Here is a 21240-nt window from a genome sequence, read left to right as displayed (position 1 = left end):
AATGCACAAGGGCCCAGGTTCAAGCCCCTGGTCCCCACCTGTAGGGGGAAAGCTTTGCAAGTGGTGAAGCAGTGTTTGCAGGTGTCTCTCTGTTTCTCTGCCTTCCTCTCAATTTCTGACTGTCTCTATCCAATAAATAAATAAAGATATATATAGGCTCTTAATAGTTTTTGAGCAAACCAATTCAAGTACATTTTTTAAAAGCTCTAAATACCAAGAGGAAATCAAAATGTTTTCAGGTTGTATAGAATCAACATGACTCTGAATAACCTGTTTAGCTTCGTTCCACTATATTAATATATTAACAAATGATCTTATTTGATTAGTCAAACTTATTTGTATTACAGTCCCAATATTAGTATGAATTCTTTTGTTTAGAATTTTACATATAGAATCAATAACAGTGCTGTTTGTTTTTGTTGTTGTTTTTGTAAGAACACTGCTCATCTCTGGTCATGCTGGGGGTTGAACTTGGAATCTTGGATGCTAAGATATAACTTTTTTTGTTTGTTTTTGTTCTTGTTTTTTTGCATAACCATTATGATAGCTCCTCAGTCCCTGATAAAATCTTAAGATCCCTGATGCTGTTGTGTGTTTTAGACTTCATTTTGACATGGTTATCTTGTTTTTAATTAGCTTTTCAGGTTCATACTTAAGGATTCATAGCTTTCTTTTGAAGAACTGAAGGCCTACTCATGTGAATTATTTTATACGTCATTCCTGTGTGGTAAGTGGTATTTTCCTTACTAAGAAAAAAAGGAAGTTTGAGACCTAAGTAATTGTTACATCCTGAGTTTTAATGATATAACCAAAACTTGAACCCAAGAGACCAGAAAATTTTATTTATTATAGTAAAAAGAAAACTTCTTTTTGTTTATTGTTGCTTTAAGTCTTAAAATTTCTTATGTTGTTTTCTGTTCATGTCCCACACACACAAACCCGTTTTTTTCCTCCAGTTTCTCTGGGTAGGTTATTCAGTATATTACTGCATTCAGTTTTCCTTCTAATGATATCACTGACATGAATTTATTCTTTTATATTTAACTTGTGGGAAACAAAGACCCAGTAATCCAAAATCTTGCCATTTATTTTCTTCCATATAGTAAGCTTAAGAATAAAGGCTATCTAGGCCAGTGAATTGCATCACTGTGCCAGACTGCTTTCCATCCAATGTTAGAATAAGAAAGAGACTAGTAAGAGCTAATTAGCTTTCTACCTTTGCTGAGTCCAATCATCATGTGGTATCTGTTACTTTTTTTGCCCATTTTCTTGTTTGGTGGGACACAAGTTTGAGAGGGGTGGAGGAGATAGGGAGAGAGAAAAAGAAACACTGCAGACCACCCCCTCCAGGTAGGGAGCCAGAGAGCTCTAACCCATATTCTTGCACAGGTCCTTTTGCTTTGTGCACTTATGTGCACTTAACCAGGTACACCACTGCCTGGCTCCTTCTATTCTTCTTTTGAACATTGCAAGTTTATACATACAATTTTAAAATTCATAGTTTTGGTTGGAGGGTAGATAGCATAATAGTTATGCAAACAGACTCTCATACCTGAGGCTTCGAAGTTCCAGGTTCAATCCCCCGCACCACCATAAGCCAGAGCTGAACAGTGCTCTGGTTTAAAAAAAAGGGGAGGGGGGAATTCATAGTTTAAATTCCATGAGTGAATATAAAACTTTGAAAGTGATGTCAGCCACTGCACCTTATAGTCTAGATGTTGAAAAAATGGTTAACTTCTGGTGAGCTTATTTATATACTTTTGGTTATATATTTATATTTTTTTGCACTTACAACTGAAATATTTTCTGTTAGATTGGTTATTAATATCATTAAGTTTGTGTTTATATCTTAATTTATAGATATTATGAGGAAGAATGTTTAATGTGTGTTTTTACCATAGTATTGTTCAACTCTGGCTTATGGTGGGACTAGGGATTGAACGTGGGACCTCTGAACCTTAGGCACCAAAGTCTGTTGTGCTGTTTCCTGACCTATGAGGCAGAAAGCTTACTAGAGTGGTAATTACAATAGGTAAATGAAATTCTAGTATTTTTTTATTATAAATATTTTTTTAATTTTTTTTAATTTTTATTTTATTCCCTTTTGTTGCCCTTGTTGTTTTATTGTTGTAGTTATTATTGTTGTTGTCGTCGTTGTTGGATAGGACAGAGAGAAATGGAGAGAGGAGGGGAAGACAGAGAGGAGGAGAGAAAGACACCTGCAGACCTGCTTCACTACTTGTGAAGCGACTCCCCTGCAGGTGGGGAGCCGGGGTTTGAACCGGGATCCTTATGACGGTCCTTGTGCTTTGCGCCACCTGTGCTTAACCCGCTGCGCTACAGCCCGACTCCCATAAATATTTTTTTTGAAAGATTTTAACTCAAGACAGAGAAGAAGTGAGGGAATTGAGGGGAAGAGAACCAGAGCACCACTCGGGCAGATGGGTTTCTGGGGATTAAACTCAGGACCCCTGCTTCCAAGTCTACCATCTTACTGGACCACCTCCTGGTCCCATTATTTGTTTATCCCTTTCAGTAATTTATAAATTGAATAGCAGCAAACTAAGCATGTAGAAATGAAGAGCTATATAGGGAGTCGGACGGTAACGCAGAGGGTTAAATGCAGGTGGCACAAAGCGCAAGGATTGGCGTAAGGATCCTAGTTCAAGCCCCCGCTTCCCCACCTGCAAGGGACTCACTTCACAGGAAGTGAAGCAGGTCTACAGGTGTCTATCTTTCTCTCCCCCTCTGTCTTCCCCTCCTCTCCGTTTCTCTGTCCTATTCAAAAACGATAACATCAATAACAACAATAACTACAACAATGAAACAACAAAGGCAACAAAAGGGAATAAAGTAAATATTTTTTTTTTAAAAAAGCTGTATAATGGGGTTGGGCATTAGCACAGCGGGTTAAGTGCACGTGGTGCCAAGCGCAAAGACTGGCGTAAGGATCCCGGTTCGAGCCGCCAGCTCCCCACCTGTAGGGGAGTCACTTCACAGGCGATGACGCACTGAGCCCCAGCAATAACCCTAGAGGGAAAAAAAAAAAAGCTGTATAATGCAGGAGATTTTTGTAGATCAAAGTATGTAGGAACAAGGAAGTTTTTAGCTAAGCATTTGCTGATTTGTTGTGTTTGTGTAACCTATGCTGAGCAGATACTGATTGGTTGGTTTAGACCTTCCTTTTCTAGCCCAGTCATTCATAGAAATTTGACATGGGAATAAGAATGTGCAACTCCATCTGAAGCCGTATAAAAAATGAAAATAAATTCCCAAGTCAGAAATGAAAAAAATAAAGTAAGCCAGAACTAAGAAGGAGATAAAGGGTAAAATAGAAGTTAGTCAATAAACAGAAAAGGTATATGTCAAATTGATGATTCACTCTTGGAGAGTTTGGGAAAAATTTCATGAAACAGTCACTGGTAATTTAATCAATAGTAAAAGGAGAAAGCACAAACAAAATATGAAATGATAGGAAGTAGCTGTTGGTAGAGTAAATTGAGAAAATCATGGCAGCTAATTTTACATAGCACTGTACAAATAAATTTTAAAACATAGGTAGAATTCTTTCTTGGGAAATATACAAGAAAATCTATGTGACGGTCTTTGTTGTCTTTAGACAATTTCCATAGAAGACATACAGAAATATATCAAAGAAATGTGTCCTGTGTGTGGCATCGCAGGCCCAGGCATTTCACAAGAATTCTGCAAATCCTTTAGTAACCACATACACCACTACATGAATTATTTTAGGACACTGGAAATAACTACTTTTTTTTCTAATTTTTTTTCAGTATCTTTGTTTATGGGACAGAGACAGCCAGAAATTGACAGGAAGGGGGTGGTAGAGATGGGAGAGAGACAGAGAGACACCTGCAACACTGCTTCATCACTTGCAAAGCTTTCCCCCTGCAGGTGGGGACTGGCGCCTCGAACCCAGGTCCTTGCGCATTGTGACATGTGCTCAACCAGGTTTGCCACCACCCAGCCCCTTTTCTAATTTTTTGTAGCAGCAGTAATACTGATTTCTAATCTGGTAAAAGATAGTATAAAAAAATGAAAATCAGATATTTATAATGCAAGGTCCTAAATGTTGTACAACAACTAATTCCGAATTAGGGAAATATGGGGGGGGGGTATAGTGTGTGTGAGTGTGTTTTAATCTTTATTTATTGGGTCAACACATAGAGAAAGCATGAGGGGAGTGGGAGAGAAATAAGATACCTGCGACACTGCTTCACTGCTCTTGAGGCTTCCCCTGCAGGAAGGGATGGGGGATTTGAATCCAGGCCTTGTACATGGTGCTGTGTATGTTCAACCAAGTGCATAGCCTCTTTGTTCTTTTTATTGCCACCAGGGTTATGGAAGGGGTTCACTGCCTTCGACAAACTCACCACTCCCAGCAGCCATGGGGGATTTTTGGTTTGTTTATATTGTTGTTTTCTGTTTGTAATAGGACAGAAATAGTGGAGAGAGAGATAGAGGGGGGGAGAAACACCTTCTTTTTTCTCAAGATTGTTTTGGCAATTCTAGGTCTTTTCTGGTTCCAGATAAACATTTGTAGCATTTTTTCTATTCTCCTAAAAAATGTGCTTGGGATCTTGATGGGGATAGCATTAAATTTGTAGATGGCTCTGGGTAATATATTCATTTTGATGCTATTAATTCTTCCAACCCATGAACATGGAATATCTTTCCACTTCTTTGTGTCTTTTTCAATTTCTTTGAGTAGTGACTCATAATTTTCAGTGTACAAGTCTTTCACTTATTTGGTTAGGTTTACTCCTAGATATTTTATTGTTTTTGTTGCTTTAGAAAAAGGAACTGATTTCTGGATTTCAATTTCTTCTAACTTAGTGTTTGCATAGAGGAATGCCACTGACTTTTGAATGTTAATTTTATAGCCTGACACCTTACTGTATTGCCTGATGATTTCCAAAAGCTTCTTGCTGGATTCCTTAGGTTTTTCCATGTATACTATCATGTCATCTGCAAATAAGGAGAGTTTGACTTCTTCTCTTCCAATCTGTATCCCTTTAATTCCTTGCTCCTGCCTGATAGCTATGGCAAGAACTTCCAACACTATGTTGAATAGTAATGGTGATAGTGGGCAACCCTGTCTAGTACCTGATCTGAGTGGAAATGCTTCCAGTTTTTCACCATTGAGTATGATGTTGGCTGTAGGTTTGCTATATATAGACTCCACTATCTTCAGGAATTTTCCATCTGTTCCCATTTTTTGTAGTGTTTTGATCATAAAGGGATGTTGTATTTTGTCAAAGGCTTTCTCTGCATCTACTGATTTGACCATGTGGTTTTTGGTCTTGCTTTTGTTGATGTGGTGGATTACATTGATTGATTTACGTATATTAAACCAGCCTTGCATGCCTGGGATAAACCCCACTTGGTCATGATGAACAATCTTTTTGATATACTGCTGTATCCGGTTGGCTAGAATTTTGTTCAGTATTTTCGCATCTATGTTCATCAGAGATATTGGTCTGTAGTTTTCTTTTTTGGTTGTGTCCCTGTCTGCTTTTGGTATCAGGGTGATGTTGACTTCATAGAAGCTGACAGGGAGTATTCTAGTGTCTTCAATCTTCTGGAAGACTTTTAAAAGTAGAGGTATTAATTCTTCTTTGAAGGTTTTGAATTCATTTGTAAAACCATCTGGTCCAGGACTTTTATTTTTGGGGAGATTTTTGATAACTGTTTCAATTTCATTAGCTGTGATGGGCCTGTTCACGTTATCCACTTCCTCTTTACTTAGTTTTGGAAGTTGGTAGGTATCTAGGAAATCATCCATTTCTTCCAGGTTCTCTAGCTTGGTGGCATATAGTTGTTCATAGAAGCCTCGCATGATATGTTGAATTTCTGCAGTGTCTGTTGTGATATCTCCTCTTTCATTTACTATCTGATTTATTTGGGTCTTCTCCCTTTTTTGTTTTGTGAGTCTGGCTAAAGGTTTGTCGATTTTGTTTACTCTTTCGAAGAACCAACATTTACTTTCGTTGATCTTTTGTATGGTTTTCTTATTCTCAGTGTTATTTATTTCTGCCCTAACTTTAGTGATTTCTGTCGTTCTGGTTGCTTTAGGGTTCCTTTGTTGTTCTTCTTCTAGGTCTTTAAGATGTGCAATCAGGCTGTTTATTTGTGCTTTTTCTTGTTTCCTAATGTGTGCTTGTATAGCTATGAACTTCCCTCTTAGAACTGCTTTAGCTGTGTCCCAATATTTTGATAGCTTGTGTCTTCATTTTCATTGAACTGTCGAAACATTTTGATTTCTTCCTTGATTTCCTCTTTGACCCAGAAGTTGTTAAGAAGTGTATTGTTGAGTTTCCACATTTTGGGACTGTTACTAATCTTTTGTTGATTGTTAAGTGTTAGTTGAATTCCACTGTGGTCTGAGAAGATGCTTGGGATGATTTCAATGCTCTTGTTGGCTGATGTTGTCTTTGTGGCCTAACATATGGTCTGTCCTTGAGAATGACCCATGTGGATTTGAGTAAAATGTGTATTCAGTTTCTTGGGATGAATGACTCTGAAAATGTCCAATAGTTCTAGTTTATCTATCTCTTCATTTAGCTTCCTTATGTCTTTATTGATTTTCTGCCTGGATGATCTGTCAAGTTGAGAGAGTGGGGTGTTGAAGTCCCCTACTATGATTGTGTTACTGTTAATATATTGCTGTAGCTCTTTCAGTAGAAGTTTGATGTATTTAGATGGTTTCTCATTGGGTGCATATATGTTAATAATTGTTAAGTCCTCTTGATTGACTGATCCTCTGAGCATTAAGTAGTGTCCATTCCTATCTTTTTTAATCTTATCTATTTTCAAGTCTATCATGTCAGATATGAGAATAGCTGTTCCTGCCCTTTTTTGTGGGCCATTGGCTTGTATGATAGTTTTGATCCTTTCACTTTAAGTCTGTGTTTGTCTTGTTGAGTTAGGTGGGTTTCCTGTCGACAGCATATTGTTGGGTTGTATTTTCTGATCCATCTTCCTACTCTGTCTTTTAATAGGTGAATTCAGGCCATTGACATTTATTGATATCAAAGATTGAAGATATTTTAACGCCATTCTTGTAGAGTTTTAGAGTGTTTTGATGTATGTCCTATTTGTGGTGGTCTGGTTGTTTATAGGAGACCTTTCAGAACTTCTTTCAGGGCAGGCTTGGTGATGGTTGATTCCTTCAACTGTTGCTTGTCTGAGAAGGTTTTGATGCCTCCATCTAGTCTGAATGACAGTCTAGCAGGATATAGTATTCTTGGCTGAAAGCCTTTCTCATTGAGCACTCGATAGATATCTTGCCATTATCTTCTGGCCTGTAGTGTTTGTATGGAGAAGTCTGCTGCTAATCTTATGGGTTTTCCTTTGTAGGTGACTCTTTGTTTTTCTCTTGCAGCCTTTAGGATCCTTTCTTTATCCTTATTCTTTTCCATTCTAAGTATGATATGTCTTGGTGTCTTTAGATCTGGGTTAATTCTGTTTGGGACCCTCTGGGCTTCTTGAATCTTTATGTCTTTGATGTTGTCTAGGCTAGAGAAATTTTCAGCTATTATGGACTGGAAAATACTTTCTTCCTCTCCTTCTCTTTCTTCCTCTGGTATGCCAATAATGCGTATATTGTTTCTTTTGAAGTCATCCCATAGGACTCTGTTGTTGTTTTCAGCATCTCTTAATCTCTTTTTGAGATCTCTTACTTCTTTTTTAGTTGTCTCTAATTCATCCTCAATCTTGCTAGTTCTGTCTTTAGCCTCATAGATTCTATTCTCTCTGCCCTCTACTGTTTTCTGGAGTTCATCTATTTTGTTGCCCTGCTCTGATACTGTTTTAGCTTGTTCAACTAGTTGCGTTCTTATCTCAGCGATTTTAGCTTTCAGCTCTCTAATAACCATGAGATAATTAGTATTTTCTTCCATATTCTCATTTGTTGTTCCTGCATTTCTGAATACAATTTTTTCAAATTCTTTATTCACTCCTGTGATTATTTCCTTAGCTAATGTTTGGATGTTGAACTCGTTATTTTTGTGCTTCACCCTCTGGAGGACTTTTAGCTGGACTCTTGTCCTGGTTCGATTCTCCAATATTTTTTTCTTGTTGTTTTAACCATTTTATATATTATGTTTTGAGTTCCCTTTATCAGTACTTTTCAAATTATTCATCACTATTGCCTGGATTGACTTGTGTCTCAGTAAGTTTATTAAAGGGTTCACAGTGGTGGAAGTTAACAGTTGTTTCAATCCCTGAGTTGCAGCTCAGTGGTTTAAAAGCCTCTTTCTTTTTTCTTCCCTGTAGGCTATGGGAGCCTGAGGGCTTTTAAACTATCAATAGGCTTCTTAGCTTAATCATTGACTCCTGACCAAGAGATAAAGCAGGGTGTGGCAGAGATAATCCAGTGGTTATGCAAAGAGACTTTCACAGCCCCTCAGCTATGCCTCCGAGGTATAGGTCTTCTCCTGAGAAAACAGGGAGGGAGAGACATCTACAGCACTGCTTCAGATCTTGCAAAGCCTTCCCCCTGCAGATGGGGACTAGGAGCTCAAACCCGGATCCTTATGCACTATGATACCTGTGCTCAACCAGACACACCACCACCTCCAAGGGAACTTCTTAAAAGACAGTATTTGTAGCTGGGGAAAGTAACCTAGGCTCAGTACTTAAATGAGGTGCTGGGTTTGCTCGTAGGTGGCTTACAGATATATTGGAGCTGCGTCTGGTGTCTCATTAGACAAGTTAAAAAATAAATTAAAGATACTATTCATTTGGGTATATGTATATTTTTGTTGCGTTAAGAGTCTACTCTCTTACTCCCAGAGGGATTAAGAATAGGAAAGCTATCAGGGGAGGGGGTGGGATGTGGAGTTCTGATGGTGGGAATTGTGCGGAGTTGTACCCTTCTTATCCTATGGTTTTGTCGGTGTTTCCTTTTTATAAATTAAAAAAAAAAAAAGTATCCAGTCTTTTTTCTTTTTTCTTTTTTTTTTTTTTTGTTTTAAACCAGAGCACTGTTCAACTCTGCCTTATGGTGGTGCAGGGGATCAAACCTGGGACTTGTGCTTTGCACCAGCGCTTAACCCGCTGCACTACTGACGGACTCTCCTAGGGTGGTTTTATCTTAAACTTTCAACAACAGAGTAAAGCTTTCGTTACTGGCTTTGTTTAGTTACATAGCCCAGCAGAGAAACTACATATGAAATGTAAGTGGATTAAGCACAGGTGGCAGAAAACTCGTAAGGATCCCAGCTCCCCACCTGCAGAGGAGTCACTTCACAAGCATTGAAGCAGGTCTGCAGGTGTCTATCTCTCCCCCTGTCTTCCCCTCCTCTCTCTATTTCTCTCTGTCCTGTCCAGCAACAATGATATAACAACAATAACAATAACCACAACAATGATAAAAGTGCAACAAAAAGGAAAATAAAAAATATTTTTAAAAATTAAGGAGTAAACATTAAAAAAAGAAATATAAGGTGGTACACAGAAATGCTAATTGAAGCAAAAGAGTGAGCAGAAACTCTACAGTGTTTTTGCTTTTATCAGAGAACTGTTCATCTCTGGTGTCTGGTGGTACTGGTGATTGAATCTGGATCCTTACACTCTTAGGCATGAAAGTTGTTTTCTATAATTATTATACTATCTCCCCAGCTCTAACAGATTTTCTGTGGTTGCTATTTTACACAGTTTTAACTTAATGTATGTTTGGTGATGCTAGTTAATTTTTCTTTGTTTTGTTCTGTTTCAGTAAACTTGAAGTTTTGGGATTTTTTTTAAATTTTTTATATTTATTTTATTTATTTATTCCCTTTTGTTGCCCTTGCTGTTTTATTGTTGTAGTTATTATTGTTGTTGTCATTGTTGGATAGGACAGAGAGAAATGGAGAGAGGGAGGGGAAGACAGAGAGGAGGAGAGAAAGATAGACACCTGCAGACCTGCTTCACCGCCTGTGAAGCGACTCCCCTGCAGGTGGGGAGCCGGGGTTCGAGCCGGGATCCTTATGCCGGTCTTTGTGCTTTGCGCCACCTGCGCTTAGCCCGCTGCACTACAGCCCAACTCCCGAAGTTTTGGAATTATTTAAAGAAAGATTGGGGACAGGGCCAGGTGGGTGTAAAACTACATATCACCATGTGTATAGAACCGGGTTTGAGTCCCTGGGCCCCACCTGCAGGGGGGTACCTTTACGAGCTGTGGAGCAGGGCTGCAGGTGTCTAGGGGCTTGAACCAAGGACCCAGGTTTAAGTCCCTGGGCCCTACCTACAGGATGGGGGAGGGAATTCACAAGCAGAGAAGCAGTACTGTTGTCTCTTTCTCGCTCCTTTTCTACCCCCCCTTCCATCTCAGTTTCTCTCTACCCAGTAAATGAAGAAAAGAAAGATTGAGGAGACAGTATTTGGGGAAAGTTTACTAAGCCAAGTGGAGAAAGAAGCTCTTCCTTTTGCAGTTTTAGCCATTATTTATGTTAAAGAAAAGGCCAGGAAGATAGCACAATAGTAGCACAGAGGACTTGTGTACACAAGGTCACAAGTTTAATCCACAGCACTACATAATGCCAAAGCTGATTGTGTCACTCTCATGAAAATCTTCAATTTTCTTATATATAATATGATGTAGAAATAATACTGTATATTTTTTGGAGATAGTTTATACTTTTTTTTTATTATTATTAGTTCTCAGGGTAGAGGCACACTAAAACTTTCATACCTGGGGGTCAGTGTTAACACAGCGGGTTATGTGCACGTGGCGCAAAGTGGAAGGATCCTGGTTGGAGCCCCTGGCTCCCCATCTGCAGGGGAGTCGCTTCACAAGCAGTGAAGCAGGTCTGCAGGTGTCTATCTTTCTCTCCTCCTCTCTGTCTTCCCCTCCTCCATTTCTCTCTGACCTATCCGAGAACAAACGACATAAACAATAACAGTAATAACCTCAACAAGGCTACAAAAACAAGGGCAACAAAAGGGGGGGAAAGGGGCCTCCAGGAGCAGTGGATTCATGGTACAGTCACTGAGCCCCAGCAATAACCTTGGAAGCAAAAAAAAAAAAAAAAACTTTCATACCTGTGCCCCAGGGGTACCTCCATAAACTAGAGCTAAGCAGTACTTGATCATTTATTAAAATAAAACATGTTTTTGTTTTCAAGCCTCTGGCTCCCCACCTGCAGGGGAGTCGCTTCACAGGCAGTGAAGCAGGTCTGCAGATTTCTGTCTTTCTCTCCCCCTCTGTGTCTCCTCTCTCCATTTCTTTCTGTCCTAACAATGACAATATCAATAATAATAACTACAACGATAAAAGTACAACAGGGGCAACAAAAGGGAAATTTTAAAAAAAGAAATAAAAAATGTTTTATTTATTATTAGGTAGAGACAAACTGAAAGAGGAGGGGAAGGTAGAAAGGGAGCGAGACACCTGCTGCACTGCTTCACCACTTACAAAACGTTCCCCCAGCAGGTGAGAGTCAGGAGCTTGAACTTGAGTCCTCGTACTCTAATGTAAGTGTTTAACTAGGTACACCACTGCCTGGCCCCAGTAAAGTAATTTTTAATTTCCAGTTCTTCTAGAAGCTTAGTAGTATCGACATTTAAAGCACCTACTTATTTCACTGGTGCTCTGAGTTAATCATAGAAATTTGCAATTTTAGGGTTGAAGGACATATTAAATCATATAGTGGCCCCAGAGATGATACATCAGGCAGAGCACCAGACTCAGAAGTGTGAAGTGCTGACTATACTCCCTGGCATCACATGCCAGAGTGATGATAAGGTTCTGTTGGTCCTGTTAATAATTTTAAGTATGTGGTTTGCTTTTCCAGAACTCTGTACAGCTCTGGCTATTGGTGGTATCTTACTATGTGTATTTGCACCACAAGTTTTTAAGAAAGATACTTTTTATAGAGAATTAGCATGGGAGCCAAGTGGTAGCGCAGTGGGTTATGCACATGGCATGAAGTGCAAGGACCAGCTTAAGGATCCAGTTTCAAGCTCCCAACTCCCCATCAGCAGGGGTGGGGGTCGTCTTACAAGCGGTGGAGCAAGTCTGCAGGTGTCTGTCTTTTCTCCCACCCTCTCTGTCTTCCCCTCCTCTCTCCATTTCTCTCTATTCTGTCCAACAACATGGGCAACAGCAATGGCAACAAAGTGGGAAAAATGGCCTCTAGGAGCTGTAGATTCCTTGTGCAGACACCGAGCCTCAGTAACCCTGGCAGCAAAAAGCGAAAGAGAGGATTAACATAACCTACTCAATAATAAAATTATTATTATTATTATTAATCATGAAAATGAGTTGGTTCCCGTTCAGTGTTCCTGTTTGACATGAACAGAATTTTGTCTTTTTTATTTTTGTTTACCTGACGTCTTCCAGGGAGCATATTTAAGTGCTATATTAAGTATCGTGTTACTGATTTCTTCTTTTAAGACTGAACACTCTTCACAAAACAGAAGGAAAAGAAGAGACTTATTCGGGATGTTTGACGGTTATGATAGCTGCAGTGAGGATACAAGTAGCAGCTCGAGCTCTGAAGAGAGTGAAGAAGAAGTTGCTCCTTTACCTTCTAACCTCCCAATTATCAAAAACAATGGACAAGTCTACACATACCCAGATGGTAAATCTGGCATGGGTAAGTATTTTCAGCCTTTATTTGTCATGCATTGTTACATTTCAGGGTAGGATGTGTTTTTTAAGTCAATTTCTATTATTTCCCTTCCATAGAATTTTTTAAGAGTAGTTTGAAGAAACACAGCTTGAAATTTATAAGGTTTGGTTTTTTGGTTTTTTTCCAGGGCACTACTCAGCTTTGGCTTACAGAGGTACCAGGAATTGAATCTGGAACCTCTGGGTATCAGGCATGAAAGTCTATTCTGTGAACTGCTTTGCTATATGCCAAGCCCTATATTTGTAGTTTAGATAAAATGTGTTGGTTTTTGTCAGATCTTTTTATGTTGCTTACTTTGTAGTTCCTTAGTCTTTCTCCCGGGCACAATATTAAGGATCCCTGTTATTGCTGTAGGCTGCATCCTTGTCTGATAGTATACTGTACAAGGTGGGCTATATTCCAATCCCCTGAACTAAACCAATTTAAACCAGTGATGTGCTTTTTTAATTAGAATTCAAGGCACAGGGTCAGGTGGTGGAGCAACCCAGTTACGCACACATAGTACTAAGTGCAAAGATCTGGGTTTGAGCCCTCAGCTTTCCATCTGCAGGGGAGACACATCGCAAGCAGTGAAGCAGGTCTGCAGTTATCTTCTCTATCTCCCCATCCCTCTCAATTTCTCTTTGTCCTGTCAAATAAAATGGAAAAAATGGCCACTAGAAGCAGTGGATTTGCTGACACCAAGCCCCAGCAATAACCCTGGAGGCAGAAAGAGAACACCATAGCTTCACTTTAGTTTGTGTTATGCCAAGGATTGAACTTGTGACCTCATGTTCTCAAGTCCAACGCTCTAGCCGCTGCGCTCCACCTCCTAGACCACAGAGGTTTTGTTTTTTTACCCCCCCCCCCAAAGCCAGGACCTCACCTTTAGACAATTTCACTGCCAAGGCTACTTTTTCAGAGCCATAGACAGAAATAGAGGGACTGCAGCACTAAGTTGCTCTAGTTCCATTGCATCTCCCATGTGGAGCTGGGCCTCAGATTTGGGCTCTCACACATGGCAAAGCATGTGCCCTACCTGGTAAACTATCTTACCAGTCTTTGTCCTTTTGGATTTAATGTGATACTGGGATCAAACCCTGAGCTTCATGCATGTAAGGATTACACTATCTATCCTGAACAACCTCCCTGACTCCCCATCTTAGGCCTTTGTATTTTTTTCCTTTAAAATGTATTTACTAAGGGAGTTGGGCGGTGGCGCAGCGGGTTAAGCGCACGTGGTACAAATCGCCAGGACCTGCGTAAGGATCCCAGTTCGAGCCCCCGGCTCCCCACCTGCAGGGGAGTCGCTTCACAAGCGGTGAAGCAGGTCTGCAGGTGTCTGTCTTTCTCTCCTCCTCTCTGTCTTCCCCTCCTCTCTCCATTTCTCTCTGTCCTATCCAACAACAACGACATTTATAACCACAACAATGTTAAACAACAAGGGCAACAAAAAGGAAAATAAATAAATAAATAAATAAATAAAAACTTAATTTATAAAAAATATATATTTTAAAAAATGTATTTACTAAATAGTAAGATAGAGCTAGAGTCCCATGTGCCAGGGTACTCATTTGGAGCATACTGCTTGCCAGTCCTGCATTTTAGCGGTAAACAACCTTCCCAGCTGCAGCTTTGGACTTTAAACTCAAGGTATAAATTCAGTGCTCCAATGGCTGTGCGACCCTCTGGGCCTAAATTTCTTTATCTTTATTGACAGTGGTCACAGGTTTCCAGACACAAATGTCTGCCAAACTAAAAGTTTGAGATTGCAGGTATGCCACAGACTGATGGGAAAACAGATTCCAGCAGACTGCACACACATAAATGGAATCTTCTGTGCACCTCTTCCCCCAGAGTCAGTTACTGTGGAAATTGTATTCCAGTATGACTTTCAGGCTGCAGCAGCCATTCCCACATGTTGTGTTGTTGGTTTTTTTTTTTTTTTTTTTTTTTACGATTTTATTTTCATTTGTATAGAAACAAGAATTGGAGGGAAGGAGGAGATAGAGAAAGACACCTGCAGCACTGTTTTACTGCTCATGGAGCATCCCCACGCAGGTGGGGACCTGGGGTTTAAACCCAGATCCTTGTACACTGTGATGTGTGTACTCAATCAGGTGCCACTGCCTGCCCCAGTTTGAGTTTTTATTTCCCCTTTACCTTTGTTGTAAAGTTGTGGGTACAAAGTTACAGTAGGGTTGAGGGTTCAGGTGTCAGAATTTCAACTTAGTCTGCCCCCTGCTTGTTTGATTCAAGTTCTGTATCTTAGGAGTTTCTTCCTTATTGTGACTTACTGTCAATGTAACAAAGAGACAAGATGTGCTAGAATTCTGTGGTTTTTGTTTTTGTTTTCTCCCTTGGTTACTTTTGGTTCATCTATAGTGTTTTTGTTGTTGTTAGTTTGTTTTTGTTTTGTGGTGATGGTATGGTCACAAACAATGACTAAATTATCTATTTTTATCTTTCTTTAGATTGCTTTAAATTAAGGAAACTGCAATCTCTACTTTTTTTATTTTTTTGCCAGAGCACTGCTCAGCTCTGGTTTACAGTGATGAGGGGGATTGAACCTGGGACTTTGGAGTCTCAGGCATGAAAGTCCTTTGCATAGTCATTACGCTGTCTACCCTTTTCCCATCTATAGCCTTCTGACACCTTATCTTTCTTTACTGGTTTTTTGTTTGTTTCTTTGTTTTGTAATTTTAGTTTATTTATTATTGGATAGAGACAGAGAAATTGAGAGGGGAGGGAGGAGAGGCAGAAGGATACCTGCAGCTGTACTTGACTTGTGGAGCTTTCCTCCTGCAGGTGGGGACCAGGGGCTTGAACTCAGGTCCTTGCACACTGTAGTGTATGCACTTAACCAGGCTGACACATCTTCCCATGACCTCTTGTAGACTTACAAGTACTTGTTAGTATACAAACCTACCATGGGTTTTACTTGTTTTGTTTTTTTAGATTTATGGAAAGCAGGGAGACAAACCCAGAACAACACGCTAGCATATGGATCAAACCTGGGACTTTATGCTTGATAGTCCAGGGCTTTATCACTGCACCACTTCTAGTCATCTCATCTTTTAGTTTTTACTGTCTCAGTATTTCAAGCAGTTGTTTGCTATGTTACTTTCTGTTTGTCTTTTTTTTGTCCAGCTGTACTGAGAAATGGTGATTTTCCTAAATGTAGACATTTTGTACTAATGTCCAAGATCAAGATAATCAACACATAAATCACCCTATATAAAATTAAAAATAATGTCACCATATGATCCAGCGGTTCCATTCTTGGGTATAGACTCATTTTATCATTTACTATTTAATTTTTACCAGAGAATATTCAGCTCTGGCTTACATTGGTACCAGGATTTGAACCTGAGCCCTCACTTCAGAACCTTGGTCAAGAAAATCCGTTGCTAATTATGCTACAATCCCAGCTCATCTCTTTCTTTAAAAATATATATATATATACAAAAGAGAATCTAGAACATCACTCCAGTATGTATGGTGCCAGATACTGAACCTGGAGCCTGATGGATGCAAGTCCAGTGCTCTGCCTCTTAGATAACTCCCCACCACTGTTTATCATTTTTGAACATGAGTTCTTATGACCCTCTTATAATTCTGCTATTAAGGTTATTGATCATGTAGTAATTTACAAGAGGTACACCTGTAGTTCCAGACTTTGTCTCTCTTGTCTTTACCTAATAGCACTGCAGGAATAGATAACATAATGGTTATGCAGAGATTCTCATGCCTGAGGCTCCGAAGTCCCAGGTTCAATGCCCTGTACCACCATAAGCCAGAGTTGATCAGTGCTTTGGGATGGAGGGGGGTGCCTCACACACCTAATAAAGAACATCTTCTTCAAAATTTGAACTTTTCCCTTCTGTTTTGTCTGCTAAACATAACTTAAAAGAATCATCATGTTGCCTTAGTGTTTTTTCAAGTGTAGGCACATTTTTTAATTTTCAGTCTACAAATTATAAAAGTCTGAGCTGTACTTTGTATCAATCCTACTGCATTGCATTTTTTTTTCTTTTTCCATAATCCATTCAGAGGTTGGATTTCATAGTGAATATGAAAATTTCTTTTATAAATAAAAAAAAAAAGTGTCTGTCACATGGTGAGCTCTAAAATGTTAGTTGAATATAATTTATATTTGTGTGACTTTAACTTTTATTTCAGATTCCTCTGCTTGGCTTTTGTTTGTTTTATTTCAAACTAAAGAATCTTAAACTCATAGCCCAGGAGGTGTTGTAGTGGGTAGGGTGTTGGATGTTCTGTCCTTCTTTCTCTGCCACTAATTAATAAATAAATAACTTTAAAGGACTTTCATAAAAAATAATCTTTTTTAATTTATTTTCCTTTTTGTTGCCCTTGGTTTTTATTGTTGTTATAGTTATGATTATTGTTGTTATTAATGTCATCATTGTCAGATAGGAGAGAGATGGGGAAGAGAAGGATATGACACCTGCAGACCTGCTTCACAACTTGTGAAGCAACTCCCCTTCAGGTGGGGAGCCGGGGGCCAGAACTGGGATCCTTACACCGGTCCTTGCACTTTGCACCACATGTCCTTAACCCACTGCGCTACTGTCCAACTCCCATAAAAAAGAATCTTAAACTCACATATATGATCTGTTTTTCTTATTAGGTTTTTTGTTTGTTTTTTACTTACTTCCTTTTCAAGCCTTTGTAAGCTATTGTCAGACTTTCAGGAGTCCCTAATCATAGCATAAACCTGGTTTTTAAGTCATTAGATTGAGAAATAATTGTTAGAAAATAATTCATTCTGTTACATAATCATAACACTAATGTTCTGGTTTTGTTGATTAGCTACCTGTGAAATGTGTGGAATGGTTGGTGTGCGAGATGCTTTTTACTCTAAAACAAAGCGTTTCTGCAGTGTTTCATGTTCAAGAAGTTATTCGTCAAATTCCAAGAAGGCAAGCATTTTGGCCAGACTTCAGGTAACGGTACAGGAACCTTCATATTATTTTTCTGTTATCTCTGGCTTTCACTGTTTGTTATTTGATTGTGATTCACTGCACTCCACCTCTGCCCAGCTGAAGAGTTATTTGACACCCAGGTTTTTTTGGAAGATATTTGAGAACCAAAGTTAGTTCAATCTATGAAATTGAACAGGTATCCAAATAAACTAAATCATTTGTGTAAGTGAATTGAAAACTCTTAACCTTTTTCTTAAAGTATAAAAAACACCTTTAAAGAAAAATTTTAAATTATTATTACTGCTGCTAGGGTTATCCCTGTGCCTGCACAACAGAGTCACCATTCCTGGCAGCCATTATTTTCTTTCCTGTTCTTCTTTTTGATAGAGTCAGGAAAAAATGGGACACCTGCAGTCCTGCTTCACCACTTGTGAAAGCTTCCAGCTGCAGTATATACCAGGAACTTGAGCCCAGGTCTTTATGTATAGTGATATGTGTGCTCAAACAGATAGGTCTATGAGCTACTTTTTTATGTACAGGAATTGATGAAATTTTTACCTTTTTTCTTTTAAGATTTATTTTTCCTTTTTTATTAGTGATTGTTTTAACAGTTTTACATGAGTATAATTTCACAGTCTTATAAAAGTTTTTTGTTTGTTTGTTTGTTTTTGCTTGTTTTGTTTTGCCAGAGTATTGACTGCTTAGCTCTGGCTTTTGGTGGTGCAGGGGATTTAAACCTGGGTCTTCAAAGTCTTAGGCATGAGAGCCTCTGCATAACTATCATACTGTCTTTCATGCCCATAAGATTTCTTTAGTTGTTAATGAGAGAGAGATGGCCCGGGTATTACATAGGGTGCCAGCAGTTGAACTCAGGACCTTGAGAGTCCAAGGCTTTACCCATTGCACCACCTCCTAGATCCTACTTGTTTTCTTTTGAGTTATCTTTCAACATTGGGGGGTAGGGGAGTGATTTACCCTTTGATTCTATCTTTCTACCATACGTTTTTACTATTATAGCATGTAAGCAACTTTATTAAAGCATAACTGATTTTTGTAATATGTTGTAAGTGATCACATTTTTCGTATTCTCCTTTAACTTACAGTGATCGCTAGTTAGCACTAAAAGAATTAATTAAATTCCCCCAGATTAAGGAAATACATCACTGAGATGTATTTCTGTATTTCAGAGAGACAGTTCCTAAAGATCCTGAACAGTGGTCTGTACCCAAATGGATGGCAGTTTGTCACATTGTGAATTGGGCCCATGAGCATTTTGTCATTGATCTTTTGCATTAGCACTAAAGGTATAAACCTCAGTCACTTGCTCTTTAAACATTAAATTATCTTCTCTTACCATATAGATAGCAGTGCTTGGCAACATGCATGAGTGAATAACATTGGTTTTCCCTAGTAAAGGAAGGAATCAAATACCCACCATAGCCTATATTTTAACAATTTATGAAATGTAATCTGTATTAACATATTAATTTGCATATTGCTGCTTTAGTGTCTGCCAGCTCTGCTACCCATTAGATACCTGCTTTTTAGCAGAACTCCAGAAAATAGTCCTCATGTTAAAATTCTTTGTATATTCTCTCTGCTTTAATAATTTTCTAAATCCTCAGTGTTAACTAAGCAAAATGAGTAGTTTGCAATCTAGTTTATCTTTGGTGGTGGGAGAGATAAAAAAAGAATCCTATTTACTTAACTCTTCTTGTTTTAGGGTAAGCCTCCAACAAAGAAAGCAAAAGTTCTTCAGAAACAACCTTTAGTTGCTAAACTAGCTGCATATGCTCAGTATCAAGCTACCTTGCAAAATCAAGCAAAGACAAAAGCAGGTAATACGGGTAAATGTGATGGAAATGAAATATTTAATACTGTTTCATCCTTGATACTATTTCATCTGTCTAGTTTTAATTAATGCCGTTTAGTTTTTTTGTCCTATTTAACTTAGCTATCTCTTTGCCCAGTCTGCACTTGATAATAAACTTCCTCGTGCTGGTTTTTGTCAATTTTTAGAGAATAGTTGCATTCACAAGTTAAGTACTTGTGGCAAGCCTCCTTCATGCTTGGCTTTTTGGTGCTTTTTTTTTTTTTCATGTGATATTTTTATATTATTTTTCTCTATACTGTGGATAGTATAAGGAGCATTGTGGATATAATTGACAAAAATATAGGAAGTTTAGGGAGCTAGACAACTGCTAACCCTGCAGAGCACATGCTTTCCCTAGATAAGGCCATGGGAACACAATATGGCGCCAAGGAGCACTATGGATGCAGTGCTGTGGTATCACTCTGCAAGTCTGCCTCTGTTTCTTTATTTAAATAAAGGACATTAAGCAGTCTTCATATGGATTGAGAAGAATAAAAGGAAGAGGTTGAGATAGACCTATTTCTAATAGAATATAATTTTTATGGGGGGATTAATGGTTTACAGTCAATAGTAAAATATAATAGTTTGTACATGTGTAGCATTTCTCAGTCTTCCACATAGTAATTCAACCCCCTCTAGGTCCTCCTCTGCCATCATATTCTAGGACCTGAGCCTCCACCTCTCCCCCCACCCAGTCTCTTTTACTTTGGTGCAATTATTTTTTTTTTAAGATTTTATTTATTAATGAGAAAGATGGGAGGAGAGAAAGCAGACATCACTCTGGTACATGTACTGCTGGGGATTGAACTCAGGACTTCATGCTTAAAAGTCTAATACTTTCTCCACTATGCCACCTCTTAGACCACAAGATACTCTCATTTACTTATTTATTGCTGCACTATTTCACACCTGTGAAGCTTTCTCCCTATAGGCGGGAACCAGAATCCTCATGTACTGCAGTATGTGCACTCAGCCAGGTGTGCCACCATCTGGCCCTGAATTCTTTTTTAATATTTTTTTCAAATATTTATTCCCTTTTGTTCCCCTTGTTGTTTTATTGTTGTAGTTATTATTGATGTCGTCGTTGTTGGATAAGACAGAGAGAAATTGAAAAGAGGAGAAGACAGAGAGGGGGAGAGAAAGATAGACACCTGCAGACCTGTGTCACCACCTGTGAAGCGACTCCCTTGCAGGTGGGGAGCCTGGGGCTCAAACCGGGATCCTTCCGATGGGCCTCGCGCTCTGCGCCACATGCCCTTAACCCGCTGCGCTACCACCCGACTACCCTTTTTTAATTTTTATTTTAATGAGAGAGAGGGACACATGCTAGATCACTGCTCAGCGCTAGTTTAGGGTGGTTGCTGGATGGATTGAACCTGAAACCTCAGAGCCTCAGGCATGAGTCTTTTGCATGAACATTATGCTATCTCCCCAGCCCATAATAGAATGTTCTTAAGGGTGCAGAGGCCAGGGTGTAAGTGGGAAATAGCAAGGAAGAGCCCTAGCAAAAGTGTCGGTGGTAGGAACTGAGTAGGTACCTCACAGAAGTGCACAGTAATAATTGCATATGAATACAAGTAGCTACCATAGACGTGTTTGTTATCCAAGCACTTCTCTCAAGTATTCTTTGCTTCTCATAGCCTGAAAGATTATATTTCATCTCCCAAGGAACATCTCTTGTGTATAGAATATTTAAATTGCTGTATGCTTGTAACTACAATATATATTAAAATTGATACTTATTTAAAGAAGTTTGAACTTTGCAGGAAAAAAATAGCTTCTTGCCATGATAAACTAATTT

General features: G+C 39.0%; 1 protein-coding gene across 9 annotated transcripts in view; it reads left to right on the top strand.

The window, feature by feature from the left end:
• The window catches only part of MBTD1 (mbt domain containing 1), a 64825-nt gene that overhangs the window by 5620 nt on the left and 37965 nt on the right, over positions 1-21240 (top strand). For 4 of the 9 annotated variants that reach the window (XM_060203757.1, XM_060203762.1, XM_060203756.1 and 1 more), the window contains exons 2-5: positions 637-727; positions 12404-12605; positions 17454-17593; positions 19290-19404. In XM_060203757.1, coding sequence (XP_060059740.1) covers positions 12452-12605; positions 17454-17593; positions 19290-19404 — 409 coding nt within the window. In that variant the 5' untranslated portion in view covers positions 637-727; positions 12404-12451. Of the gene's footprint in view, positions 1-636; positions 728-12403; positions 12606-17453; positions 17594-18753; positions 18871-19289; positions 19405-21240 lie in introns of those variants that run through there. The other 5 variants (XM_060203760.1, XM_060203759.1, XM_007525546.3 and 2 more) reach the window with 3 other exon arrangements.

This window comes from Erinaceus europaeus, chromosome 12 (assembly GCF_950295315.1).
Source record: "Erinaceus europaeus chromosome 12, mEriEur2.1, whole genome shotgun sequence".
Classification (NCBI taxonomy): domain Eukaryota; kingdom Metazoa; phylum Chordata; class Mammalia; order Eulipotyphla; family Erinaceidae; genus Erinaceus; species Erinaceus europaeus.
The sequence above is the reverse complement of the archived record's forward strand: the minus strand, read 5'-3'. Positions and strand labels throughout refer to the sequence as shown.